The 17,456-nt window shown below is 43.0% G+C and overlaps 1 protein-coding gene across 2 annotated transcripts; it reads left to right on the top strand.

Annotated features, from left to right (window-relative positions):
* Nucleotides 1-498: 498 nt before the first annotated feature.
* On the top strand, nucleotides 499-8,712 carry LOC142468514 (platelet glycoprotein IX-like). Of its 2 annotated transcripts, none has more exons than XM_075575114.1 (2): nucleotides 499-578; nucleotides 7,146-8,709. In XM_075575114.1, the coding sequence occupies exon 2, from the start codon at nucleotides 7,153-7,155 to the stop codon at nucleotides 7,771-7,773; it is 621 nt and encodes a 206-aa protein (XP_075431229.1). In that variant the 5' UTR covers nucleotides 499-578; nucleotides 7,146-7,152; the 3' UTR covers nucleotides 7,774-8,709. The 2 variants fall into 2 exon arrangements, with proteins under 2 accessions (XP_075431229.1, XP_075431228.1); XM_075575113.1 differs by lacking the exon at nucleotides 499-578 and adding an exon at nucleotides 643-790 and having other exon boundaries at nucleotides 7,146-8,712.
* Nucleotides 8,713-17,456: the final 8,744 nt, after the last annotated feature.

Below are 17,456 nucleotides of genomic sequence, written 5' to 3'. Positions count from 1 at the left end.
CCACAGAACGGTATCGTCTATTCGTTTTTGGTTTTTATATATATATATATTTCGTGCCATGTCACAAGTTCACCAATGGGGTTAATATTTGCCACTGATGTTAAAGTACTGACGCAGATTGCGGTTCATTTTACACTCCTGCAAAAGCTTTGAAAAATGTCCCGAGTGATGTTTTAGCATCAAGCAGCCGTGCTCTTTCAGTATGAGATGGTACCGGTGCTGTTAAAGGTTTTTCATTACTCCAAGCTTAAAATAAGGCCAGAAAATAAATGAAAGACGTGTACAGGGATGTATGTACAAGGGCTGATATGCTTGTGGCATTCTTTTCCGATTCCGCCTGCTAAAAATATAATGAATCTAAAGGTCATCTAACAACCATATGCTGTCAATTTAAAAAAAAATAGTATTTTATCGGCAAATGGCCAATGAGACCAAGAACTGGGGATGAGTTGGTATAAAACTCATTTCCTTCCTGACGCTTTTGAAAAGTAGATAAGTAATGAACATCCAGTTAGTATTACACAGCAGTACCCGGCTGTAAGGCTTTGCTGAGCACTAGGAAACAGCACTGAACAAAGGTAAGACAGCCGAGAAAAGCAGGGAGAGTGTCCGAAGCAAGGCCCAGGAAATGTGGTTACTCCACCGCTCTTTAACTCTCATTTATAGAAGAGAAAATGCTCATTCGTGTTAATAGAAAAGTGAATCTGGTTTCAAACGTTCTTCCCTTATTAGTGCATAATTATCAACGGAGCTGTTGATGTGGAAGAAGTATCATGAATTTCAGTAGACGGTAATTGATTGAGATAATTATTTTCATCTTGTATCTATATGTGTCAGCGTATAGTTTCCTTACATTCCCCCCATATTAGCGTCATCTATTAATTAGATACTATACATCTCACATGCACTGACCGTGGCCCCTTACAGACACCCTTACCAGAACACCCTCCTACTGCCTCTTTAAGTTCTCCTCACTTAGATTGTAAGCTCTTCGGCGCAGTGACTCCTTTTCCTATTGTTGTGTCTGAAGCGCTTATTCCCATTGCGTTATATTATTATGTGTATTGTAAAGCGCTATGTACAGGATGCTGCCATATAAATCATTATATACGTGCACACATTAGGAAGAGTACGCGTCTGACACATTATAATGCAGTTGTTGATGTCTGTGAATTAGTTCTCTATAATTTTGCTCGTGTCATAAAAATGTGCATCGCCCTAACTAAAAATATGTTATTTGTAACACACTTGGTTTACAAGGGTTTTACATTTGATGCAGCCATAAACAGAACTAAATACATAAAAGCAACAGAATTGCCCTGATACATCTACACCACGGTGCCAAAGCTGGTCCTTTATTTAAGATGAGTGCTCACCCACAGAAAATTAGCTTTTTAATTGCCAGAAACATATTAATTTATTGTAACGAGATTCAGACTCCTAAACCCAACTTCTTCTCCGCCGGGATTGTGTGCAGGGACCAGAGCCGTTCTCATGTAAGGATTAATGGTGGCAGAGGGACATTTCTGTACACTGAACGTCACTCCAATTCATAAAAAGAAATAACTGTTCTAGAACCTGGAATCAGACAGCAGGTGTGAGCTGTACTGTCTGTGTGAGCTGTGTGAGCTGTGTGAGCTGTGCTGTCTGTGTGAGCTGTGCTGTCTGTGTGAGCTGTGTGAGCTGTGCTGTCTGTGTGAGCTGTGTGAGCTGTGCTGTCTGTGTGAGCTGTGTGAGCTGTGTGAGCTGTGTGAGCTGTGCTGTCTGTGTGGCTGTGTGAGCTGTGCTGTCTGTGTGAGCTGTGTGAGCTGTGTGAGCTGTGCTGTCTGTGTGAGCTGTGTGAGCTGTGTGAGCTGTGTGAGCTGTGCTGTCTGTGTGGCTGTGTGAGCTGTGCTGTCTGTGTGAGCTGTGTGAGCTGTGTGAGCTGTGCTGTCTGTGTGAGCTGTGTGAGCTGTGTGAGCTGTGCTGTCTGTGTGGCTGTGTGAGCTGTGCTGTCTGTGTGAGCTGTGCTGTCTGTGTGAGCTGTGCTGTCTGTGTGAGCTGTGCTGTCTGTGTGAGCTGTGTGAGCTGTGCTGTCTGTGTGAGCTGTGCTGTCTGTGAGCTGTGCTGTCTGTGCTGTCTGTGTGAGCTGTGCTGTCTGTGTGAGCTGTGCTGTCTGTGTGAGCTGTGCTGTCTGTGTGAGCTGTGTGAGCTGTGCTGTCTGTGTGAGCTGTGCTGTCTGTGTGAGCTGTGCTGTCTGTGTGAGCTGTGCTGTCTGTGTGAGCTGTGCTGTCTGTGTGAGCTGTGCTGTCTGTGTGAGCTGTGCTGTCTGTGTGAGCTGTGCTGTCTGTGTGAGCTGTGCTGTCTGTGTGAGCTGTGCTGTCTGTGTGAGCTGTGCTGTCTGTGTGAGCTGTGTGAGCTGTGCTGTCTGTGTGAGCTGTGCTGTCTGTGTGAGCTGTGCTGTCTGTGTGGCTGTGTGGGCTGTGTGAGTTGTGCTGTCTGTGTGAGCTGTGCTGTCTGTGTGGCTGTGTGAGCTGTGCTGTCTGTGTGGCCTGTGTGTGGCTGTGTGAGCTGTGTGGCCTGTGTGTGGCTGTGTGAGCTGTGCTGTCTGTGTGAGCTCTGTGTGGCTGTGTGAGCTGTGCTGTCTGTGTGAGCTCTGTGTGGCTGTGTGACCTGTGTGAGCTGTGCTGTCTGTGAGCTGTGCTGTCTGTGTGGCTGTGTGAGCTCTGTGTGGCTGTGTGAGCTGTGCTGGCTGTGTGAGCTGTGCTGTCTGTGTGGCTGTGTGAGCTGTGCTGTCTGTGTGAGCTCTGTGTGGCTGTGTGACCTGTGTGAGCTCCGTGTGGCTGTGTGAGTTGTGCTGGCTGTGTGAGCTGTGCTGTCTGTGTGAGCTGTGCTGTCTGTGTGAGCTCCGTGTGGCTGTGTGAGCTCCGTGTGGCTGTGTGAGCTGTGCTGTCTGTGTGAGCTGTGTGGCCTGTGTGAGCTGTGTGAGCTGTGCTGTCTGTGTGAGCTGTGCTGTCTGTGCTGGCTGTGTGAGCTCTGTGGCTGTGTGAGAGCTCTGTGTGGCTGTGTGAGCGGTGTGAGCTCTGTGTGAGCTCTGTGGCTGTGTGAGAGCTCTGTGTGGCTGTGTGGCCTGTGTGAGCGGTGTGAGCTCCGTGTGGCTGTGTGAGCTGTGCTGTCTGTGTGAGCTGTGTGGCCTGTGTGAGCTGTGTGAGCTGTGCTGTCTGTGTGAGCTGTGCTGGCTGTGTGAGCTCTGTGGCTGTGTGAGAGCTCTGTGTGGCTGTGTGGCTGTGTGAGAGCTCTGTGTGAGCTCTGTGGCTGTGTGAGAGCTCTGTGTGGCTGTGAGCTCTGTGTGGCTGTGTGGCTGTGTGGCCTGTGTGAGCGGTGTGAGCTCTGTGTGGCTGTGTGGTTGTGTGGCCTGTGTGAGCTTTAATACGAAATAACTTCCTTTGGGGGGTAAGGCTTCATTTTACACGAGGTCTCCATGATATAAATATGCAATCATGCTGCTTTGTAATGAATAATTCTTCCGCTTCACATTCTACCAATAATTCCATTATCTTAGTGTAAAAATGTTTAATATAAATACAGAGAAGGAATTATATTACCAATGAGAAATGTTTCAACTATATTTTCTCATAGAAAAAGAACAGATAATATAGAAGTAAATGGCTGTGATACACTGAGAGCTTCTGCCCAATAGTGGCAAAGAGATTTCCTATTTCTTTCCCAAACGGCTCCTCTTCTTTTTTGCACTAAAAGTAAAATGCTAATTTAGCAGCGATCCTTTCCAGATGCATTAACCTAATTTGCAAATCTTAAAGACATTTTAACACTTACGCTTCAGATTTAATATTTCATTTCCCCGCTGAGGGACTTGCGCTTAACCCCATGTCTATATTACTGACTTTCATTTCCCAACATGCTCCTTACAGTATAAAATAACTATCGCATAAACCAGGGGTGTGCAAATTGGGGTGGCGCCGCCCCCTTCCCTCAACCCCCCCGCCCCCACCCCCCAGGGGGGACGGGAGATTTTTCTGGGGGGCGTGGCAGTTGCAGAGGCCCCACGCACGTGCCTGTGCTGAAGCAGTGATATCATGAAAACCTGACCTGTTAGTGGTCCTTGAGGAGTGGAGTTGGCCACTCCTGGTTTAATCCCTTTGCTGGTGGCAGGAACTATGCAACCTGATATATATTCTCCTCCAGTGGTTAATGTTCTGTATGCGAGTTAGTTTCAGAGAAATATACTATTCATTTATACTGTTATAATAATTTCACTTAGTACAATGTATACTGCGGCATAAAGTTCAGAGCTACAGATTATACCAGGGATTATTTCATATACAAATGGCTGAAAGAGGTATTCACTGAGCCTTATTTTTAGATCCCTATATAGTTTTTTAAATAGCGTTGTTGGAGATGTGAATATATGGTTAATTAAAGATGTATTGAAGAGAGCTATATATTAAACAATACAGTACATGGAGCTGTTTAGTCAGAATAAATAATATTTAGGTATTAATTTCATGTGTCAGGAAAATGAGCAAATCCCACCAAATTAAATGAGACATTCGATAAATTAAAGATAGAAGCCGATGGGAAAATGTGGTGTGAAGGAGAGAGAGAGAGAGTCACAGAGATGTGAGAACTGCATGCAAATGAGATTTTTTAATAGCAATATTTCTGCATGGATCATTTTTATCGAACACAGAGAGAACTCCTGATCTTTATCACTATAAACTGTCTTCTGTTTTTGGGTGATTTTGCAAAGATTTTTTACAGCTTAATGAAAAGACACCAAATGTAAATGACGGTCTCTGCATCAATTGAGCGCCAAAATGTCCCCGAGAGAGGGAGGCGCAGGAACGTAAAACACGTGTGAATAGAAGTGTGTTTTGTTCGCTCCATTCTCTGCTTGCGTTTTCGGTAAATGATTTTCCTACATATGATGCAAATTATTAGCTGGGAACCTTTATACCCCTTCGGACTTCTTGACACAAATACAATATAAAAAATTGACATGCAGAGTTTGATACATCTTATTATCCTTTGTGCGTCGTGTACCTCCTCCCTAACTCCTCCTCCTGTTGACACCAGGATTGCGACCTTCTATTGAAGGCTAACCCGGAGACGTTTTGCAATAACTTTTTTTACATTTAATATTTTATTTATATATTTATTTCTCTTACCGCCGGCGGCGGCAGCATCTCCCCCTGCTAGGTTAATTCCGCTTGGCTCCACACCATCAAATGGCTCACGTTGCCATGACAACGTGACATCACGGGGCGTCAAGTTGGCATGACAATGGGACGCCTTATGGAGTCGCAGCGTCACAGGACACCCCGTTGTCATGGCAAAGTAATCCCGCATGATGGAGTGCCATCACTTAGCGTCTCATCATGGCAACAGGGCGCCATTTGGCGCTGCACAGCCATGTTGACGGGATTTGCAGAGAGAGATGCCGCCGCTGCCCAGAGATACGCGACCAAAACCTGTAGTCTCCGGGTCAAACTCGCAGTGGTTGCAACCCTGGTTGACACTAATGCATTGCAAATTGAATTCATTTTGACCCAAATTTGCTTTGATACATCTCCCTCACAGACCCGTACTCCTATTGTTGAAGTAGGTGTGGGTCCCATTCATTTGAATAGAGCTGATTACTTCTCCAGCATGGATAGGGGACATACAACTTACACAACAAGTTTCGGGGTCACTGAGATTCTCCGGGAGCATTGGAAATACAGAACGTCTGAGTCTGGTCCTGACCACATTGCAGAGATATCATTTTACTAGTTATCCAGGAAATGTAATAAGATCTTCATCGATCCTCACTGAACTGCTCAGGATGTACCTTGGCCATTTTATTTACCCAGCAACTTAAATAAGTGTGTGTCAGTAACGTTCTAAATAAGTGTGTCAGTAACGTTCTAAATAAGTGTGTCAGTAACGTTCTAAATAAGTGCGTCAGTAACGTTCTAAATAAGTGCGTCAGTAACGTTCTAAATAAGTGCGTCAGTAACGTTCTAAATAAGTGCGTCAGTAACGTTCTAAATAAGTGCGTAAGTAACGTTCTAAATAAGTGTGTCAGTAACGTTCTAAATAAGTGTGTCAGTAACGTTCTAAATAAGTGTGTCAGTAACGTTCCAAATAAGTGTGTTAGTAACGTTCTCAATAAGTGTGTCAGTAACGTTCTAAATAACTGTGTCAGTAACGTTCTAAATAAGTGTGTCAGTAACGTTCTAAATAAGTGTGTCAGTAACGTTCCAAATAAGTGTGTCAGTAACGTTCTAAATAAGTGTGTCAGTAACGTTCTAAATAAGTGTGTCAGTAACGTTCTAAATAAGTGTGTCAGTAACGTTCTAAATAAGTGTGTCAGTAACGTTCCAAATAAGTGTGTCAGTAACGTTCTAAATAAGTGTGTCAGTAACGTTCTAAATAAGTGTGTCAGTAACGTTCTAAATATGTGTGTGTCAGTAACGTTCCAAATAAGTGTGTCAGTAACGTTCTAAATAACTGTGTCAGTAACGTTCTAAATATGTGTGTGTCAGTAACGTTCTAAATAAGTGTGTCAGTAACGTTCTAAATAACTGTGTCAGTAACGTTCTAAATAAGTGTGTCAGTAACGTTCTAAATAAGTGTGTCAGTAACGTTCTAAATAAGTGTGTCAGTAACGTTCTAAATAAGTGTGTCAGTAACGTTCTAAATAAGTGTGTCAGTAACGTTCTAATACCTTTAAGAAGCAAAGAACATTTTTCAGATACCCAAGCAGCAAAATGCAGACTGCAAATTGGTTAGCTCAGCACAAACAAAAGAGACGTTGCAAAGACAGTTGGATGAATTAGAACCTTTAGATGAAAAATTGTAACGGAAGCAGGTTTCAAATGGAATAATGCACAGTACTACGGAGACACAAAAATACAATATATCGCAATCATTTTGTGGTGCAAAACATTGGAAAACAATTCATTGTTAACCATTTAATACACATGAAAACAACAATAGGAACGATGTGGCAGAAACTAAAAGAAAAATAAGGAGTTCTATTAGGAGTGCTTAATTCTCTAATTGTCTTTCTTAAACACGTGTAAAAATGTAAGTATATAGTTTGTGAAAAAAACTTTTCTGTACAAAATATAAACTGAAATGTGTTTTTCCTTTTTTTCCAGACACACAATGTCCAAGACAACAATCTTGATTTGTCACAAACTTCTCCAGTTGCTGCTTATTTCCACATTCAGTGTTGAATCGTGTCCTCTCTCTTGCTTTTGTACAACAATAGAGCGGAAAGGATTCATCGTCAACTGCAGTTTTAAGCAGCTCCGAGATGTGCCTTCCCTCCCACAGAGCACTATCAGACTTTACCTGCAAAACAACAGCCTGACCACTGTCCCCACCGGGGCCTTTGACCACTTGCGTAACCTGGAGGAAGTCGATGTGTCCAACAATCCTTGGAACTGTGACTGTAGCATTTTGTATCTGAAGCACTGGCTGGATTCCCAGCATTCTGCCAGAAACGCTGGCAATGTGAGATGTGCCACGCCAGAACCAGCCTCAATGAGACCTTTTTACAACCTCACGGGGAATGAAATGACCGGCTGTAGAAGACCTTGGCCTATTAATTGTCATCAGTTCTTTGTAAGGGACCTTGTTCTAATTGCCCTAGCTCTGGTTCTACTTATTTTGATGTCATGCGCTGTTAGGATGTCCAAAAGATTAGCTTGTCGTGTTACAATGAATGAGCTCTCCTCACGGGCTCAAAGCACAAGAAACTATCAGAGTCACAAGACACAATAACACTGCTTGGAAAGATAGAATAATTATGAGTGATTTTCTAGTGAACCCGTGCGGTTCTTCATGTCACAATTCAGTGGGGTAATCCCTCATACGTGGCCACAAAGTGGGGTAATCCCACATACGTGGCCACAAAGTGGGGTAATCCCACATACGTGGCCACAAAGCCTCGTTATAAATAATTTACCAATCAAATTGATTCCCTAATCTCATCGAACCATTCTAAAAGCACAAATGTGGTTTTCTTCTGTTTCCCTGGAAATTAATTACAAGTTGCATTTCTTAGTGCGTCTCTAAATTGGGGAGTGTTTGTTAATTAGGTGCTTTCATTACCCTTAGCATACCCCGTCCTAATCAGAAAGCCAATAAAGTTGAGATGGGGGGGGGGGGGGCTGATTATGTTAACTCTTGTTGGACACATAGCGACATAACACAAACAGGCGTCGCCTGGAAATCAATCCCCTCCCAAGTCACTTGTAGGTGCAATTTTGAGGGCATCAAATCATTCAAACGTACCCCCTAAACTAGCGCCCCTCTGAGAGGTACTATTCTAATTAAGGGGTTAACCGGCTTTAGGGTTTAACTATGTGGGCTCACAGAGCGTAACGCCCAGTCCCATCACATGTTATAGACTGACAGCAGGAAAGAAGCCACTGCCACGTTATGCATGGGGACCAGTGACATCACCATCAGGGTGTATATTGTGAGACTGGAGATTGTAGCACTGAGGTTCCTGGGAGTGATGGTTGGAGGAGCCTCACAGTTAGTAATGTAAATATGTTCCTGTGTATAGTTACTATATAGTCACACTGTCCTGTGTATAGTTACTATATAGTCACACTGTCCTGTGTATAGTTACTATATAGTCACACTGTCCTGTGTATAGTTACTATATAGTCACACTGTCCTGTGTATAGGTACTATATAGTCACACTGTCCTGTGTATAGTTACTATATAGTCACACTGTCCTGTGTATAGTTAATATATAGTCACACTGTCCTGTGTATAGTTAATATATAGTCACACTGTCCTGTGTATAGTTAATATATAGTCACACTGTCCTGTGTATAGTTAATATATAGTCACACTGTCCTGTGTAGTTACTATATAGTCACACTGTCCTGTGTATAGTTAATATATAGTCACACTGTCCTGTGTATAGTTACTATATAGTCACACTGTCCTGTGTATAGTTACTATATAGTCACACTGTCCTGTGTATAGTTAATATATAGTCACACTGTCCTGTGTATAGTTAATATATAGTCACACTGTCCTGTGTATAGTTAATATATAGTCACACTGTCCTGTGTATAGTTAATATATAGTCACACTGTCCTGTGTATAGTTACTATATAGTCATACTGTCCTGTGTATAGTTACTATATAGTCACACTGTCCTGTGTATAGTTAATATATAGTCACACTGTCCTGTGTATAGTTAATATATAGTCACACTGTCCTGTGTATAGTTAATATATAGTCACACTGTCCTGTGTATAGTTACTATATAGTCACACTGTCCTGTGTATAGTTAATATATAGTCACACTGTCCTGTGTATAGTTACTATATAGTCACACTGTCCTGTGTATAGTTACTATATAGTCACACTGTCCTGTGTATAGTTAATATATAGTCACACTGTCCTGTGTATAGTTAATATATAGTCACACTGTCCTGTGTATAGTTAATATATAGTCACACTGTCCTGTGTATAGTTAATATATAGTCACACTGTCCTGTGTATAGTTACTATATAGTCATACTGTCCTGTGTATAGTTACTATATAGTCACACTGTCCTGTGTATAGTTACTATATAGTCACACTGTCCTGTGTATAGTTAATATATAGTCACACTGTCCTGTGTATAGTTAATATATAGTCACACTGTCCTGTGTATAGTTACTATATAGTCACACTGTCCTGTGTATAGTTACTATATAGTCACACTGTCCTGTGTATAGTTACTATATAGTCACACTGTCCTGTGTATAGTTAATATATAGTCACTGTCCTGTTGTTGTTTTGTAGTTAGGGAAAGTCTCCCACCCGGTTAGCGTCCGTAGCCATGGAAGTGCAGAGTCTCACCGCTTCATACAGAGGACGCCTACTGGGGTTCACCAAGTGTTATCCCGGATATAATCAGAGCGGCGCTGCCGAGAGGCCCCTGTTATCTCTCCTATAGTCCATGATAGTAAGGGAAGCCTAAGTTTGGTATAAAGAGTTACGGACGCTACGCAGAAAAGAGCCACTTAAGATGACAGTAACAGAAACACGCCCAAGCATCTTCCTAGCATGAGAGTAAGGATTACCTAGGGAGGAATTAGAGAGCAAACATGATTATTCACCAGTTAATGTGTATATAATAACGACTGTCTTGATGTGAGAAGCATTATCAATTTCTGTTAATAAAGCTCCTGTTTATATTATTAACATTTCCTGGCGCCCTTCATAATTCTTTCAATATATCTACGCTCAGCATGCACCGACCCAGCACACTGAGCCCAGCCTGCACCGACCCAGCACACTGAGCCCAGCCTGCACCGACCCAGCACACTGAGCCCAGCCTGCACCGACCCAGCACACTGAGCCCAGCCTGCACCGACCCAGCACACTGAGCCCAGCCTGCACCGACCCAGCACACTGAGCCCAGCCTGCACCGACCCAGCACACTGAGCCCAGCCTGCACCGACCCAGCACACTGAGCCCAGCCTGCACCGACCCAGCACACTGAGCCCAGCCTGCACCGACCCAGCACACTGAGCCCAGCCTGCACCGACCCAGCACACTGAGCCCAGCCTGCACCGACCCAGCACACTGAGCCCAGCCTGCACCGACCCAGCACACTGAGCCCAGCCTGCACCGACCCAGCACACTGAGCCCAGCACCTTCACAAGGTATGGGAGACTGAGCCCAGCCTGCGTGGATCCAACACCCTGACAAGGTATGGGAGACTGAGTGTAGAGGGAGAGGGGGGTTGGCCCGGTATTAAAGGGGTTGCACCCCATATGGCCACCCCCTGACCTCACCAGGGAGGCAAGGGGTTAACTGGACTGAGGTCCAGGAATGTGGTTTACACCTTGTCATGTCAGGAAAATGTATGTTCCCCTGTTCCCATGTTTCATTATAATCCTGTATTTTAATGTTTTAAAGTGCATTTCTGTATCTCCAGTTCTGGAGGTCCCAGAGAGTTGATATTTGGCCAATGTGTGGAGTCACTGTAGGCATTAAGAACTGGCAAATTTCGACCCACTGAGCCCACCAGAATGGAACTTATTAATATGTGTAGATATTAAAGTATATATGTATGGTATTTTGGATCTGCTCTGAAAATGCAGACCATCTGCTATGCTAAATAGGTCATGAAGGGCAGCCGGCTGATTGAGCCTAAGCACTGTGATCAAAAGTTAACTGCCCGGTTTGTTTACACTAAGTACTAATCAACAGACCAAGTACTAATCAACAGACTCTGTCACTCTAATTGTTACCTGAGGGTGGAGAATCATCAAACTGGAGTGGTTTGTAAGTGTTATGTCTACACCTACAAACAATGCAGATACTTCATTTGGTAAACTGGTCATCGCCCCTGATTTAATTATGGGGCTACCCAGAGTCCCAGTACACATGGGCTAATTAGCTGGGGGGCATGGGTTAATCTGTGTCTCCACGTTAGGGATTGGATACAGATAATTGTTCACCAATAGTCTGTATTCAATGTTAAGAATAGGGTTACACAGGTATATAAACTGTGTCAACCCTACAGTTTTTAGTTGTGCTTCTGATTCCACCTGGAATGTCACCGGATTGCTGGAGAATTGCTAGCTGATACTTCTCCATCCCCCAACCCTAAGTAAGTGTTACCTTCTTGCCTGTTAATTGTACTATATTGCTGTGTTCACCTTATTTAAGGAATAAATTATATTTTATTATATCTAAGCCTCGTTCAGTTCAACCCAGATATTTGGTGTTTATTATATCTTGTCATAAGCTACCGTGACACTGAGCCCAGCCTGCGTGGATCCAACACCCTGACAAGGTCTGGGAGACTGAGCAAAGACATGTACATAGTCACCAAGTGTCCTTAGGACCCGGGCGAGAAGCGTTACACATTTATATAAATTAACTTGGATATTAAAAGCTGCAGTTCAATTTTTTCCCATTTAATACGTGCATCAATACAATCTGCACACTGACAAGTGATTAGCTAAGTTGCCGATCGATCCGTTCTCCTGTAATCGATCGCCAAATCGGGGGTTATTTAATTCACTGTTACGGCTGCACAAGAGTACCCAGAATGCAAAGTTCTGTGTGGAAGAGCATGTGACCAGGCAGGCCCTAGATACAATTGGTGCACTGCTACACAGAGGGCAGGACCAGAGCCTGTCTCAGAAGAGGAAGGGGATGTAACTTTGTAAATGCTTGCTATATAAACAAAAATGCTTGTTACATTAGAATACATTAACAATGTCTTTAAATTAAAATAAAAAATTAAATGCTACAAGTATTTTCTCATAGTACAGAACTGATTTATTTAAAAAAAATGTTTTTAAATCATGTAGGATATTGCTTGAACTGCAGCTTTAATGCACTTTCCTTGTTTAGTTTTAAAATACCAAGTGTTGTATAGTTGTTTTTGTTATTTTGAAAAGTTCTATGGGGGAGATTCGCTAAGTATTACACCCCAATCTGGCATTAACTGCTGATCACGTCAGTGGAAATGAATGCGGTGTGGGGTTGCGATTCCCTGCTTTGTGAATCCGGATCTATGCGTCTTTACAGTTAGCTGCCAAAAGGCTCCTCAGGAAATATTCACAAATATATATTTTTTTATCAAGATAGTTACATAGTAGATGAAGTTGAAAAAGAAGTGTCCGTTAGTTTCAGGATATGTTAAAGTACATCTCTAATTGTTCTGTTAACAAAACTACATACCATGAAGAGAAGCATTTATTCATTCACATGTCATAGATTCAATTATAATGCCATTAATTATGGTAATGCATTAATTTATTAGCTTTGATTCTGTACATATTACAATTATAGGAACATTGAGCACAGTTTCTATAGAGAAACAAAAGATTATGAAAGTCAGAAAATATATATATTTTGTTTTTGTATCGTTTACAAGTTAATAGCAAGACGCAATTACCTCTGTGTCTCTGCATGATACCTCACCATACAGCACACATCTGCCCTACAGCGCACATCTGCCCTACAGCGCACATCTGCCCTACAGCGGACATCTGCCCTACAGCGCACATCTGCCCTACAGCGCACATCTGCCCTACAGCGCACATCTGCCCTACAGCGCACATCTGCCCTACAGCGCACATCTGCCCTACAGCGCACATCTGCCCTACAGCGCACATCTGCCCTACAGCGCACATCTGCCCTACAGCGCACATACTATGAATATGTTAGTGATGATGTCAACAATTAATAGAACTGAAGCACGTACGTATTTTTTGCAATAAAGTTGGCTGCAAAATGGTTAATATCATAGACTTGAATGTATCTCATTCAATATCATAGACTGTGAGGAAGCACCCAACCCTCACCTCTCAGTGACCCAAACCCTCACCTCTCAGTGACCCAACCCTCACCTCTCAGTGACCCAAACCCTCACCTCTCAGTGACCCAACCCTCACCTCTCAGTGACCCAACCCTCACCTCTCAGTGACCCAACCCTCACCTCTCAGTGACCCAAACCCCGACATAACAATGAAATAAACAACCACAGACAAGGTCTCGGCTTTTTATTAAAACATAAGTTAACCTGATAAGTACAAACACCCTGTGATAAGTACAAACACCCTGTGATAAGTACAAACACCCTGTGATACGTAAAAACACCCTGTGATACGTAAAAACACCATGTGATAAGAACAAACACCCTGTGATAAGTACAAACACCCTGTGATAAGTACAAACACCCTGTGATAAGTACAAACACCATGTGATAAGTACAAACACCCTGTGATAAGTACAAACACCCTGTGATAAGTACAAACACCCTGTGATAAGAACAAACACCCTGTGATAAGTACAAACACCCTGTGATAAGTACAAACACCCTGTGATACGTAAAAACACCCTGTGATACGTAAAAACACCATGTGATAAGAACAAACACCCTGTGATAAGTACAAACACCCTGTGATAAGTACAAACACCCTGTGATAAGTACAAACACCATGTGATAAGTACAAACACCCTGTGATAAGTACAAACACCCTGTGATAAGTACAAACACCCTGTGATAAGTACAAACACCCTGTGATAAGAACAAACACCCTGTGATAAGAACAAACACCCTGTGATAAGTACAAACACCCTGTGATAAGAACAAACACCCTGTGATAAGAACAAACACCCTGTGATAAGTACAAACACCCTGTGATAAGAACAAACACCCTGTGATAAGAACAAACACCCTGTGATAAGAACAAACACCCTGTGATAAGTACAAACACCCTGTGATAAGAACAAACACCCTGTGATAAGAACAAACACCCTGTGATAAGAACAAACACCCTGTGATAAGAACAAACACCCTGTGATAAGTACAAACACCCTGTGATAAGAACAAACACCCTGTGATAAGTACAAACACCCTGTGATAAGAACAAACACCCTGTGATAAGTACAAACACCCTGTGATAAGTACAAACACCCTGTGATAAGTACAAACACCCTGTGATAAGTACAAACACCCTGTGATAAGTACAAACACCCTGTGATAAGTACAAACACCCTGTGATAAGAACAAACACCCTGTGATAAGAACAAACACCCTGTGATAAGAACAAACACCCTGTGATATGAACAAACACCCTGTGATAAGAACAAACACCCTGTGATAAGAACAAACACCCTGTGATAAGTACAAACACCCTGTGATAAGAACAAACACCCTGTGATAAGTACAAACACCCTGTGATAAGTACAAACACCCTGTGATAAGAACAAACACCCTGTGATAAGTACAAACACCCTGTGATAAGAACAAACACCCTGTGATAAGTACAAACACCATGTGATAAGTACAAACACCCTGTGATACGTACAAACACCCTGTGATAAGTACAAACACCCTGTGATAAGAACAAACACCGTGATAAGAACAAACACCCTGTGATAAGAACAAACACCCTGTGATAAGTACAAACACCCTGTGATAAGAACAAACACCCTGTGATAAGTACAAACACCCTGTGATAAGTACAAACACCCTGTGATACGTACAAACACCCTGTGATAAGTACAAACACCCTGTGATAAGTACAAACACCCTGTGATAAGTACAAACACCCTGTGATAAGTACAAACACCATGTGATAAGTACAAACACCCTGTGATACGTACAAACACCCTGTGATAAGTACAAACACCCTGTGATAAGAACAAACACCCTGTGATAAGAACAAACACCCTGTGATAAGAACAAACACCCTGTGATAAGAACAAACACCCTGTGATAAGTACAAACACCCTGTGATAAGTACAAACACCCTGTGATAAGTACAAACACCCTGTGATAAGAACAAACACCCTGTGATAAGAACAAACACCCTGTGATAAGAACAAACACCCTGTGATAAGAACAAACACCCTGTGATAAGTACAAACACCCTGTGATAAGAACAAACACCCTGTGATAAGAACAAACACCCTGTGATAAGAACAAACACCCTGTGATAAGAACAAACACCCTGTGATAAGTACAAACACCCTGTGATAAGAACAAACACCCTGTGATAAGAACAAACACCCTGTGATAAGAACAAACACCCTGTGATAAGAACAAACACCCTGTGATAAGTACAAACACCCTGTGATAAGAACAAACACCCTGTGATAAGAACAAACACCCTGTGATAAGAACAAACACCCTGTGATAAGTACAAACACCCTGTGATAAGAACAAACACCCTGTGATAAGTACAAACACCCTGTGATAAGTACAAACACCCTGTGATAAGAACAAACACCCTGTGATAAGTACAAACACCCTGTGATAAGTACAAACACCCTGTGATAAGTACAAACACCCTGTGATAAGAACAAACACCCTGTGATAAGTACAAACACCCTGTGATAAGAACAAACACCCTGTGATAAGTACAAACACCCTGTGATAAGTACAAACACCCTGTGATAAGAACAAACACCCTGTGATAAGTACAAACACCCTGTGATAAGTACAAACACCCTGTGATAAGTACAAACACCCTGTGATAAGAACAAACACCCTGTGATAAGTACAAACACCCTGTGATAAGTACAAACACCCTGTGATAAGAACAAACACCCTGTGATAAGAACAAACACCCTGTGATAAGAACAAACACCCTGTGATAAGAACAAACACCCTGTGATAAGTACAAACACCCTGTGATAAGTACAAACACCCTGTGATAAGTACAAACACCCTGTGATAAGTACAAACACCCTGTGATAAGTACAAACACCCTGTGATAAGTACAAACACCCTGTGATAAGTACAAACACCCTGTGATAAGAACAAACACCCTGTGATAAGTACAAACACCCTGTGATAAGTACAAACACCCTGTGATAAGTACAAACACCCTGTGATAAGTACAAACACCCTGTGATAAGAACAAACACCCTGTGATAAGTACAAACACCCTGTGATAAGAACAAACACCCTGTGATAAGTACAAACACCCTGTGATAAGTACAAACACCCTGTGATAAGTACAAACACCCTGTGATAAGTACAAACACCCTGTGATAAGAACAAACACCCTGTGATAAGTACAAACACCCTGTGATAAGTACAAACACCCTGTGATAAGTACAAACACCCTGTGATAAGTACAAACACCCTGTGATAAGTACAAACACCCTGTGATAAGTACAAACACCCTGTGATAAGTACAAACACCCTGTGATAAGAACAAACACCCTGTGATAAGAACAAACACCCTGTGATAAGTACAAACACCCTGTGATAAGAACAAACACCCTGTGATAAGAACAAACACCCTGCCAGATTGCTCGCTTATTGGATAAAGGCCAAAGGTACTCCAACCAATGGCTCGTAAGCAAGCCCCGAGCTGGCCGCCACCCAGGCCAGCCATTTGGCGAGCATGGGTCCCAGGAACTCCCGTTTAAACGAGCCCTACCCACTCCTAGCCACCACCGGGCTTTAGTAAGTGCGAGTAGTAAGGGCCCAAGATTGCTCTCGCAGCATGCTCTTGTTAGGAGTTCTCGAAATAGTATCTCCGTAGTGTGTTTGGACCGGCCCAACCGGAAGGTTCCCTGCGCATTCCTGATCGTATGGGTAATTCATCCATTACTATGGGTAACACGTTACTGCACGTATCTCCCCGCGTAGGAGTGCGATGGAGGGGAGAGTAATACATGGGAAGATGGAGGGAAATCGAAGTGACTCGCAAGGGGTGAAATGGGGGTCTCGCAACTCTGCGGAGGGGGGGGAGGGGGCGGTGGGGTCACACCTCTAGTCCTGGGCCCCGGGAAATCTGTCTGCAGCCCTCTAGATGTCCAATAAAGCACCTTTATGTTTTATAAAAGTTCCTGGCGCCCATCCTTTATCTATCTGCTTATCCATGCCAAGCCTGCACCCTCCGAGCACCCTGCACCCTCCCAGCCGCCTCCCAGCACCCTGCAATCTCCCAGCACCCTGCACCCTCC

The sequence above is a fragment of the Ascaphus truei genome, chromosome 17 (genome assembly GCF_040206685.1).
Source record: "Ascaphus truei isolate aAscTru1 chromosome 17, aAscTru1.hap1, whole genome shotgun sequence".
NCBI classification, from domain to species: domain Eukaryota; kingdom Metazoa; phylum Chordata; class Amphibia; order Anura; family Ascaphidae; genus Ascaphus; species Ascaphus truei.
Note: the sequence above shows the minus strand (reverse complement) of the source record. Positions and strands in the feature narration are given on the sequence as shown.